Source organism: Aotus nancymaae, unplaced genomic scaffold (assembly GCF_030222135.1).
Source record: "Aotus nancymaae isolate 86718 unplaced genomic scaffold, 86718_ANA_hifiasm-v0.15.2.pri h1tg000067l, whole genome shotgun sequence".
Lineage (NCBI taxonomy): Eukaryota > Metazoa > Chordata > Mammalia > Primates > Aotidae > Aotus > Aotus nancymaae.
In genome coordinates, this window is record NW_026988482.1 from 21,696,331 (window position 1) to 21,708,514 (window position 12,184).

At 39.4% G+C, this 12,184-nt stretch overlaps 1 protein-coding gene and 1 non-coding gene across 5 annotated transcripts in view; both read left to right on the forward strand.

Annotated features, from left to right (window-relative positions):
• SETD2 (SET domain containing 2, histone lysine methyltransferase) overlaps window positions 1-12,184 on the forward strand; it is a 154,499-nt gene that overhangs the window by 96,954 nt on the left and 45,361 nt on the right. For 3 of the 4 annotated variants that reach the window (XR_010338977.1, XM_064367008.1, XM_064367010.1), the window contains 2 exons: window positions 4,283-4,331; window positions 9,238-9,421. Coding sequence is in view for 2 of the 4 variants with exons in the window: in XM_064367008.1 (XP_064223078.1) it covers window positions 4,283-4,331; window positions 9,238-9,421 (233 nt within the window). In the remaining 2 variants the exon portion in view is untranslated. Of the gene's footprint in view, window positions 1-4,282; window positions 4,332-9,237; window positions 9,422-12,184 lie in introns of those variants that run through there. The other variant, XR_010338978.1, reaches the window with a different exon arrangement.
• LOC135270891 (U6 spliceosomal RNA) lies at window positions 11,719-11,825 on the forward strand. The gene has a single exon (XR_010339046.1). It is a non-coding gene; the product is annotated as a U6 spliceosomal RNA (small nuclear RNA).

A 12,184-nucleotide genomic window follows, 5' to 3' on the forward strand; every position in this document is an offset into this window, starting at 1 on the left:
TTTGTTGGTCCATTCAGAAAGGAATTGAGTGTTGATTATGTGCCAGACACTGTTCTTGGTGCTAGATATATAGCAAAGAATAAGACAGTCTGGGCCCATGATAATTACAGCTTGAGTGTGTATGAGTTGTGTGTTTTAGTTGAGATTTGCACCTAGACACTAAAGAAATAAGAGGATAATATATAAAGAATATCAGATGGAATGTGGAAGCAGATTCTTTTAGGACTCTCTGAGGACAAGATCAGTCCCAGAACCATGGTCTCCTAACTTACAGAATATCAAATTTGCCAGGCATAGTGGCACGCACCTGCCGCCAGCTACTTGGAAAGCTGAGATAGACCCATCCCTTGAGTATGTGAGTTTGAGGGTGCAGTGAGCTATGATCACACCACTGCACTGGACGTGATGGCTTCCAGCACTTTGGGAGGCTAAGACAGGAGGATCACTTGAGGCCAGGAGTTTGAGACCAGCCTGGGTAACATAGTGAGACCCGTTCTCTATACACACAATGTTAAATCTTAGAACATCCACAGTCGTTGTCTTCAGTATTCTTTTCCAGTAAATAAAATTTTGAGACCTTATAGATCTGAAAAATGTCTTTATTCTCCCTTGTTTGGCATATCATATAATTATCATTTTGAAATATTCTCTTATAATATGCCAGTCTCTTGAGTGGAATATTTAAGTAAAGTGATTTTACATTAAGGGTTAACATGAATGAAGCCAATTTAAAGAAACATTTTCTATAACAGACTCTGAGGCCTATGGATGTGACAATATTCCAGACAGACTCAAGTATCACTGAGACTAATACTATTTATTCACAAGACAGAATGATCTTAAGAAAGTCAAAGTTACCCTCACGTGGCTGCTTCCTTCTCAGCTTTCAATATTGTGGGACTTTGGAAAACTTCAGTTGTATTTTCAGCACCGCACTCTCTTAATATATAAAATAAGGAGGAGAGAGTAGGTAATCTGAGTTGCCAGCTTAAATTTTGTATGTACCTTTAACTATATAAAGAGGGAGGATCAAGTTAGCCACTCCAAGTGCTTGGGTGTTATATTGATGGGAATTGTTTTTCATATGATTAGGCACACAGTAAATAGTAGCTCCTGATCATTAGTTAGTAGCAATTATCCATTTTGTGAACATCAGAATACTTTTTCAACTTAGTTGATCTAAACTTTTGAATGTAACTAAGAATTTATCTTTGAGAAGGATTTCCGGTGGTATATTAACTGCCACTACAGAGTGGGTCCCCAGCTTCAGGCCTATGTAATAAATTACTTTAAATGTTTGTAATGAATGCTTATAATGCCAAGATATTATGCAAAAGAAACTAGGTGAAAATTGTGTTATTCTTAGTTGGACCCTCAATACGTCAGTTCTAAGTTCTTTTTGTGAATGAACCTTCTGTCTTGTGAAGTGCCTAGGGTTACAGAGTACCTAATGCAAATGTCATTTCCAAGCTTCTTAAAACTAGCAGAATACCTTTTTTCTCTTATAGTGTGGGTAGATGCTAATAAATGGCATTCTTTCTTTTTCCTGTCTGGTAACCCCTCTGAGAGGCGGATAGAGGAGTAAGACAGATAGAACTAAGAGTGCCGGCTTGCTCCTTCCTGTCTTTATTCCTGATTCATTATTACCCACAGCTAGAAATTGACAACTAAGTAACTTCAGATGTCCCTCATAGTAGCAGATGGGAAAGTATCCCCTCTCTAGAGGCAAAAGCAGATCAAGAGAAAGGATAGCCCAGATGTGTCTTAGCTGAGGGCAGGCATACCTAGTTTTTTCTCCCAGATTCTCTCTTGTGAGGAGGGGTGAGTGAGGATGTTCAGAGCAGCCAGTAGTTCAGTAGTTCTTAACCTTCTGTGTGCATTAGAATCATCTGAGGAGCTTCTAAAAAATATACATATCTGGTACGCACATCCAGAAATTTAGATTCACTTTGTCTGGGGTAGCATTTCCATGAAAGCTTCTTGGGGTGGTTTAATGGTACAGCCAGGGTACCAAATCACAGCTCTAATGAAAATCCTTCTCCTTAGGAAGGAGAGGTTAAGGGGATGAAGGATGTCACCTACATTTGTGCATAAATCTCAAAATGGTACTCCTTCCCAAAATAATGTTGTCAGGCATATCCTGTGTCATCTAGTACAGAAGATAAAAGTGCTCTGCAGTTAGACTGTCTGTTAGCATCATAATCTTGGGCAGGTTGCTAAGCTTTTAAAATAAGTTTTCTTACTTGTAAAATTGAGGTAATAGTACTTACTTCATAGGGTTGTTTTGAAGCTCAAATAAAATAATATATATATATATATATTTTTTTTTTAGACTGAGTTTCGCTCTTGTTACCCAGGCTGGAGTGCAATGGCACGATCTTGGCTCACTGCAACCTCCACCTCCTAGGTTCAAGCAATTCTCCTGCCTCAGCCTCCCGAGTAGCTGGGACTACAGGCGCGCGCCACCATGCCCAGCTAATTTTTTGTATTTTTAGTAGAGACGGGGTTTCACTTTGTTGACCAGGATGATCTCGATCTCTTGACCTCGTGATCCACCCGCCTCGGCCTCCCAAAGTGCTGGGATTATAGGCGTGAGCCACTGTGCCTGGCCATAAAATAATATATTTGAAGGGCCAGGTGCAGTGGCTCACGCCTGTAATCCCAGAGCTTTGGGAGGCTGAGATAGGCTGAGGTCAGGAGCTCAAGACCAGCCTGGCTAACATGGTGAAACCCCATCTCTACTAAAAATACAAAAGTTAGCCAGGCATGGTGACATGTGCCTGTAATCCCAGCTACTCAGGAGGCTGAGGCAGGAGAATTGCTTGAACCCAGGAGGCAGAGGTTACAGTGAGCCAAGATTGTGCCACTGCACCCTAGCCTGGGCGACAGAGCAAGACTCCATCTCAAAAAAAAAAAAAAGATAGTGTATTTGAAATGTTCAGCGTGATACGTGGCACACAGTATAAGTGCACAATTAATTATAATAATCATCTTTATTAGATAATTTGTCAGCATGCATATCGTATTGGAGATTTTTTAAAATCCTTATTTATATAGATTTCCCTGGATCTGTGCAGTCCACAGTGATCATTTTTAATGGCAACTGAATATTACATTATGACCTTTCCTCAGTTCTGTGACATGTAGCTTATTATTTTCCACAAATATTGTTAGAACCAACAATTGTGGAGAGGAGACCACACAGTTGTGGTTAATATTATGAGATTCCTCAGAAGGGAGGCTATTCATATTATGTACCATTGAGAGTGTGTGGGTTTGTTATTGGTCCACTTAAGATGACTGGTAAGAAAGTGGTGTGCTTAAGAGTTACCTGATGGACTGTAGAAGTGAGGAACTGTTAAAGAACAAAATAGCTTCTAGGCCTTAGATTAACACAACAAGAAAAGGTGCTTCAAAGGCTGTAAACAGTTTACATTTCTTAGGATCAATTTTGGTGTAGTGATCAAGAGGAGCAGTGATCTAAAGCTTATCTTTTATATTTTTTTAAAATAATCACAGTGCAAAAGTAGATATTACATTTGGCCATTAGTCATGTTGGTTTTGCATTTATAGAAAAATATGCTGAGCAGTATGAACTGTCTTTACACGTGTAATTTTTCTGAAGTGTTTTTATATAATTGGGTAGTTACTAACCTTTTCTTCCTACGAATAGAGACGCCAAGTGCACATTAGAATTCCTGGCCAGGCATGGTGGCTCACGCCAGTGATCACAGCACTTTGGGAAGCTGAGCAGATTGCTTGAGCCCACGAGTTCGAGATAGCCTGGGCAATGTGATGAAACTCCATCTCTACAAAAATAGAAAAAATTATCCAGGCGTGGTGGCACGCACCTGTGTTCTCAGCTACTTGAGAGGCTGAGGTGGGAAGATTGCTTCAGCCTGGGATGCAGAGGTTGCAGTGAGCCAAGATCATACCACTGCACTTGAGCCTGGGTGACAGAGCGAGACACTGTCATTAAAAAAAGAAAAAAGATGTCAGGAAGTGCATTCTTGCCAGAAATAACCCATTTAGTATGCTACTTTGCTAGTAAGATCATACAAGCCTGGTAGATGTAAATATATGTATTTGTGCTATATGTTGTTTTTAAGGGGCCAGGATAGATTCTTATTTAAAGCAAAATATAAGTCACATTTTAGAGAATAATTAAATACCAGCCTGTTCCTTTTCCATTTCTTTATTGTCATGTGAAAACAATCGGTTTCAAAGCAATCACCATTTCCACCCACACTAATAACCCTCTCTCTGGTTTATTTTTTTGCAGGAGGTATATCGAATTCCAAAGAAAAGTCAAACTGAAAAGGAGAATACAAGTAGGTATTCAGAGATACTCTATGTTGATGGCTTTACAAATATTCTTTTGGTATGTGCAGAGGTAACCGATAAGGACTTGAGTTTTTTTTGTTTTTGAAACTGGAGACTATATAATTAGGTAAATGAAAGATTTGGTGTAAAAATTTGGAAACTTGTACTTTTATTCTTAATGACATTTTGCCAAAGGAAATGTCTCTTATACTTTTGTTGTTGCTTTCCTTGAACTCAGTCTTTACTAGCTTTTCTATTTGTTTTCTAGAGCAGACCTTCTTTATTTTTTTATTTAGCCTTTTTTTTCTTTTATTATTGTAATTTTATTTTCTTCACAAAAAAAACCTATACTTCTAGATGTCTGTGGGAGGATCTTTACCTCAAGATATTTATATGCAGCTGGGCAGGTTGGCTCACACCTGTAATCCTAGCACTTTGGGAGGTCGAAGCAGGCGGATTGCTTGAGCCCAGGAATTTGAGACCAGCGTGGGCAACATGGCGAAACCCCATCTCTGCAAAAAATACAAAAATGTTAGCCAAGTATGGTGGTGTGCACCTATAATCCTAATTACCAGGAGGCTGAGGTAGGAGGATCACCTGAGCCCAGGAGATTGAGGCTGCAATGAACTGTGATTGTGCCACTGTACTTCTGAGCAACAGAGTGAGGAGGCCCTGTCTCCAAAAACAAACAAAGATGTTTACATGTAAAATTTTATGTGTACACAGTTGACCCTTGAACAGCACAGGGGTTATAGATACTGACCCCATGCAGTCGAAATTCCACATAACTTTTGATTGCCCATATTTTGTGTGTTATGTATTTGTATTATATACTATATTCTTATAATAAATTAAGCTAGAGAAAATGTTAAGAAAATCATAAGCAAGAGAAAATATATTTACTCTTCATTAAGTAGAAATAGATCATCGTAAAGGTCTTCATCCTTATCTTCATCTTGAGCAGACTGAGGAGGAAGAGGAAGGTTTTGTCTCGCTGTCTTGGGTGGCACAGGTAGAAGAAAATCCACATATAAGTGGACTTTCATGCAGTTTGAACTCAATGTTGTTTAAGGGTTGACTGTATTGACGTTTCTGAGGCAAGTTCAAAACTTTGAGCAGATTCTCAGTCACCCCTGAAAAGGTTAGAATCATTATTTCAGAATGGATATAGCAGAGAGGCCATGGGAGTCTAGTGTCTAGACTTTACCACTTAGTTACATTTCCAACAAACTTATTTATTGATTTACTTTTTAGAGACAGTGTCTTACTCTGTCATGTAGGCTGAAGCACATTGGTACCAACATAGCTCTCACTGCAGCCTCGAACTCCTGGGCTCATCCTCTTCCCTCAGCGTCTTGAGTAGCTGAGCGTGTAGGTGCGTGCCATCATGCCTGGCTAATTTTTTAGTATTTTTGTTTGTAGAGACAGAGTTTCCCTGTGTTACCCAGGCTAGACTTGAACTCCTGGGGTTAAGTGCTCCTCCTGTTCCGGCCTCCCAAAATGCTGGGATCTCAGATGTAAGCCACTGTGCCAGCCTTAAGAATTTCCTTCCTTTCCTCCAGCAAACTTATTCAGAGATTCAAGGAATGGGATCACTTAAAGTGGTTATTGGTTTCATGAGTACTTCCACCACTTGCCCACTATAAACAGAATGTAGAAACCAGTGTAATAATTTTTTGACTTTTTATTTTTGATGTGCATAATGTTTTATATAATCTTAGTCTTATTGGTTAAAGACCTGTGAGATACCTTTTGCACCATTGTTTATCTTTTGAATATTTTTAGTTCCATTCTGGTTTAGTCTCTTCATAGCCACACATTCTATCCCATAAGAAAGAAGTCAGGACTGGGCAATAGTAATTGGCAAAACCAGTGGCACCACAATAGGGTTGATTATTAGAAGCTAGCTTTCTGGGATCACTGAATTAAAACTATTAGCAGGACCGGGCGTGGTGGCTCATGCCTGTAATCCCAGCACTTTGGGAGGCGAAAGTGAGTGGATCACAAGGTCAGGAGATAGAGACCAGCCTGGCCAACATGGTGAAACCCCATCTTGACTAAAAATACAAAAAAAAAAAAAAATTGGCTAGACATAGTGGTGTGCGCCTGTAGTCCCAGCTACTTGAGAAGCTGAGGCAGGAGAATTGCTTGAACCCGGGAGGTGGAGGTTGCAGTGAGCTGAGATCGTGACACTGCACTGCAGCCTGGACAACAGGAGCAAGATTCCATCTTAAAAAAAAACTGTTAGCAACAAAAGCAAAGTTTAAATATCTATGAGCATTTCTCCACAGTATTTTGCAGATATCTAGTCTGGTGTAGCAAGATATTTGCAAAATATTGTGGAGAAATATTTTGCATCCATGAGATGCAGAGGATGATCTGTAATGAACAACTATAATCTTTTCAGGTAGTAGCCTCTTGTCTGCCAACCTGTCTCTCTTTCACATGTGGAACCCTCCATCTCCATCTCAGGTTTTAGAATAAGGAAATGCTTATAATTCAAGCCTGGTTTCTACTTCTTAATGTCAAACAAGTAAAGCTTAGAACCTTTAAAATTCAGAAGGATTGTGAAATTCTTCAGGAAATACATAGTCTAACTTTACCCTCATTTTTATAATATTAGGATATCAGCCTGAATAAATTGAATGACTTGTCTGCTTCACATATTCTAAGGTACAGAGTCAGAATATGAACTGATGGTATGATTCCTTTTTTGTTTTATCAGGCTATAGTGAAGAAATAGCCACATTTTAAGAAACTGTATACTAGGCGAGAAACCTGGGGGAGCAAGATAGACGTGGGTAAATCCAGATGTAACTGGATAATGCTACCTCATAAAAGGATGTAGTGCTGATACCTCATGAGCTGGAGCAATTAATTTAATTATACAGCATTTTCTACCAGCATGTGGTACAAGTGAGTTCTGTTAGCTTCTCACTGACAAATGCTTATACCGGGCTGTAGATTAGTAACCATGTTGCAATTATTTGGGTCTTTGGGCCATCTAAATGGAGAACTGTGAGAAAAGCTTGTGAAACTTAGGTTTCTGAGGGAGTAAAACAACTGATAGCACATTTTTCTGAGATAAGAAAAAGAAAAAGCAGTAAATGTCTATTGAGAAATCTTCCTTGTCCTGTAAGAGAAATTCTCAACAAGAGAACAATACTAACATACAGAAAGCAACAGCATATTATGCCAGTCAATTGATACTGAAATGTTTAGTGGTGAGATTTAGACCTCTTAAGGAGATGAGAAACCAGGAGGGTGTCATCAGTAAAAAGTAGTACTTAGGACAGCTTTTGAGAGCACTGCAGTGGAATTGGGTACATGAAATTAAGAACCGCAAGCAACACAAGCAAATCCCACAGTCTCAGTGAGATTAAGAACCATTCTAGGTAAACAGAGACACTGTAAATTAAGAAGGTTATTAGTACCATCTTTGAATAGGAAGTGGGCATTCTGATTTTTTGGTTGGTTGGTTTGTAAGAGAGGATCTTGCTCTGTTGCCCAGGCTGGAGTACAGTGATGTAAACAGAGTTCACCGCAGCCTGGAATGCCTGGACTGAAGCAGTCCTTTTGACTTAGTCTCTTGCAAATAGCTGGGACTACAGGTGTGTGCCACCATGCCCAGCCTGGCATCATGTTTTTTTAAGATGTAGCTCTCAGGCTGGGTGCGGTGGCTCGCACCTATAATCCCAGCACTTTTGGAGGCCGTGGCGGGCGGATCACCCAAGGTTGGGAGTTTGAGACTAGCCTGGCCAACATGGAGAAACTCCATCTCTACTAAAAACACAAAATTAGCCGGACATGGTGGCACATGCCTGTAATCCCAGCTACTCAGGAGGCTGAGGCAGGAGAATTGCTTGAACCCAGGAGATGGAGGTTGCCGTGAGCCGAGATCGTGACATTGCATTACAGCCTGGGCAACAAGAGTGAAACTCTGTCTCAAAAAAAAAAAAAAAAAAAAGATGTAGCTCTCTGGCTTTGATGACTTCCAAAGTTATCACCTGTGTTTGAGATATTTTCCTTTTATAGTTATACCTTTGACTCTTGAACAACATAGTTTTGAATTGCACAAGTCTACATTTGCAGTGGATTTTTTTTCAACCAAATCTGCATAGAAAATATAGTATTCATAAGGTATGAAACCAGACTACTAGGAAGGGCAACTTTTTTGTATATGTGGGTTTTGTGGGGTGGATTGTGGAGCTTGAGTATGCAAAGATTTTGGTGTGGAGGGAAGGGGGTTCCTGGAACCAGTTCCCCATTTATACCGAGGGATAACTGTAGTTCGTTAAAATGTTGCCTAATAAGGCACTTTTTAAATTTTAGCAGATGGGGTCTTGCTTTGTTTGGCCAGGCTGGAGTGTAGAGGTGCAATCATAGCTCACTGCTGCCTCGAACTCCTGGGCTTAAGCGATCCACCCACCTCAGCCTCCTAAGTAGCGGGGACTACAGCTATCATGCCTACCTTAAAAAAAAATAGGCTTTTCTTATTGAGGTTTTTATGCTTAGCACATCAGGCTACTTTTCTTAGGTTATAAATTTGAAGAGTTAGGGGGTAGTTGAAAGCTTTTACGTTTTTGAACTGACAAACTACCTTGGTAAATATAACGGGAGTATCTTGCACACATGTGCTCACAAAACTTATTATAGAAATGTTAAAACCTTAGGCTGAGTCTTTGGTGGGGAAGAGGAGAAAAGGGCACTTGTGAAAGAGACTTTTATTAAGTAGAGTGAACACAGACACAAGACTTTGTACCACATTCAAATTCAGAACTGGGTAGATAAGGGAGAAGTCCATAGACATATTTGTTTGATAGAAGTTTTATTATACAGTTGATATATTGTCATGATGGAGAAAAGTTCACCAAATAAACTTAAAAAAAAAATCCAAAAACCTTTTTCCCATAGTAACTGAACGAGGAAGGGATGCTGTTGCCTTCAGAGATCAAATACCTGCCCCAAAGACTCCTAATAGGTCAAGAGAGCGAGACCCAGACAAGCAAACTCAAAATAAAGAGAAAAGGAAACGAAGAGGCTCCCTCTCACCACCAGCTTCTGCCTATGAGCGGGGAACAAAAAGGCCAGATGACAGGTAAGTGGCCTATGTGAGTTGTTTTTGTTTTTGTTTTGAGTAAGTTAAAAAGTACCCAAGTCATGTACTTCTGGCTTTTGGAATTAGTATTCACCTTTTGATGAGTGAGTATAAAACTTCACTGATAAATCTTAAGACAGATTCTCTGTTGACAGTAGTAGTAGCTGTGAAGACTAATAGGTTTTGGTACTTGAATGGTTTCTATTTGATTAATATTTAAATGTCCTTTTGGGAGCCAAGATTTATTCTTTCAAATGCAATGGGGGTTGGTGGGAGATAAATCTTCAAAGATAATGGTGATTCTTTAAAAGCCAGAACTTTGTTTTCTTGTGAGTCTTGTGCCATACTAATCAAAATGCTGATTTTAATAAATCTAGTCAGAGGTTACACCAAGACTGTTATGAAGTAAAGAAAGAAAATAAAATAAATAAAAATAAATAAATTAGTCAGAGGCTCTCTGGTCATGCTGTTCAAAAAACAAACCATGTATTCACTGGGGGCCAGAAAACATTTATCCCAGACAAGTTATTTTTAAATTAAATTTGCCTTTTAAAAATTTGAGATAAAGCATTTATATACTGCATTGGCAGAATTTTTTAGTTTTAGGCTATCTGGGTATGTAATGTGATTTTTATGTGCATTTTCCTAATTACTAAATAGATTGAACATCTTGTCATATATTTATTGGCCATTTCTTTCTTTTGTATGTAGTTAACCAGTTTTCTCAGCACCATTTATTGAAAAGTCTATCCTTTCCCCACTGTAAGTTCTTGGTACCTTTGATGAAGATGAGTTGGTTTGTAAAATATGTGGATTTATATCTGCATTCTCTATTCTGTTTCATTGGTCTGTGTGTCTGTTTTTATGCCAGTACCATGTTGTTTTGGTTACTATAGCTTTGTATTGGCCATTTTTGTTTCCTGTTCTGTGAAGTATCTTTTATATGTTGTTCATTCATCGAATTATTTGTCTTTTTTAGCTTTATGTGTTCTTTTTTTCTAAATATAATTTTGTCTTCGTGATAATTGTTGCAAGTATTTTCTCCCAGTTTATGGGTTGTATTTTGACTCTTTGTACCTTTTGATACATAGAATTTATTAATTATGGTTTAGCTGAATATATCATATATAGTATATTTTCCTTATGGTTTGTGCTTATTGTGTTTTAAGAAATCCTTCCCTATCCTTGAGGAGGTGCTATTCTTTTGTATTTTCTTTTAAGAGAATTAAGTCCTTAATCCATTTGGAATTAATTTTTGTATATATTATAACGGAGGGATTCAGTTTTATTTTTCTCTAGTACCCAATTATCCCAGCACTATTTACTTGAAAACCCATCCTTTTTTATTGGTCTGCAGTGCTGCCTCTCTCCCACAAATTTTCACATATGGCAAGATCTCTTTCTGGGGCTCATGATGACTGTAACTTCTATTAGGTCTTGGTAGCAAATCACTACCCACTTCTTGGTTTTCCTCTAGGAAATCTTGTCTTTTCTCAGACTTTATTCTTCTTTAGAATCTGCTTCTTTAGAACCCTACCCATCAAAGAGATGATTCTGTAGAGACTTGACATTGATAAAATTTTGAGTATGCCTATCTCTGTCTAATTAGGTCTTTTTTGAGACAGAGTCTTACTCTGTTGCCCAGGCTGGAGTGCAGTGGCACGATCATGGCTCACTACATCCTTGCTTTACCTGCTCCGCCTCAGGCAATCCTCCCACTTCAGCACCCCCTCTCATCCAGTAGATGAAAGCGAACGCCACCACTCCCAGTTTTTTGGTTTTTGGTTTGTTTGTTTTTCTAGAGATGAGATGTTGCCATGTTGCCCAGACTGGTCTTGAATTCTTGGGTCTCGAGGTGGTGGAACACCTAAGGTCAGGAGTTCAAGACCAACCAGGCCAACATGGTGAAACCCCGTTTCTATTAAAAATACAAAAAATTAGCCAGGCATGGTGGTTCACGCCTGTAATCCCAGCTATTTGAGAAGCTGAGACATGAGAATCGCTTGAACCCAGGAGGCAGAGGTTGCAGTGAGCTGAGATCATGCCAGGTGCTCCAGCCTGGGCGACAAGGTGAGACTGTCTCAAAAAAAAAAAAAAAAAATGCATACAGTTTTGTAACCACCATAACGTTCATTATACAGAGCACTTCCATCACCTTAAAAAATTCCCAGCCAGGTGTAGTGGCTCACGTCTATAATCCCAGCACTTTGGGAGGCTGAGGCAGATGGATCACATCAGGAGTTTGAGACCAGCCTGGACAATATAGTGAAACCCAGTCTCTACTTAGAATACAAAAATTGCTTGCTTCGGCAGCACATATACTAAAATTGGAACAATACAGAGAAGATTAGCATGGCCCCTGCACAAGGATGACACACAAATTCATGAAGTGTTCCATATTTATTATAATATAAATTAAAAAAAAAAAAGAATACAAAAATTAGCCGGGTGTGGTGGCACGTGTCTGTAGTCCCAGCTACTGAGGAGGCTGAGGCAGGAGAATCACTTGAACTCAGGAGGCAGAGGTTGCAGTGAGCTGAAATCCCACCACTGCACTCCAGCCTGGACAACAGAGTGAGACTCCGTCTCAAAAAAAAAAAGAGTAAAATTTCTGGTCAGGTGCAGTGGCTTACGCCCGTAATTCCAGAACTTTAGGAGGCTGAGGCAGGTGGATCACTTGAGGTCAGAAGTTCGAGACCAGTCTGGCCAACATGGTGAAACCCTGTCTCTACTTAAAATACAAAAATTAGCCAGGTGTGGTGG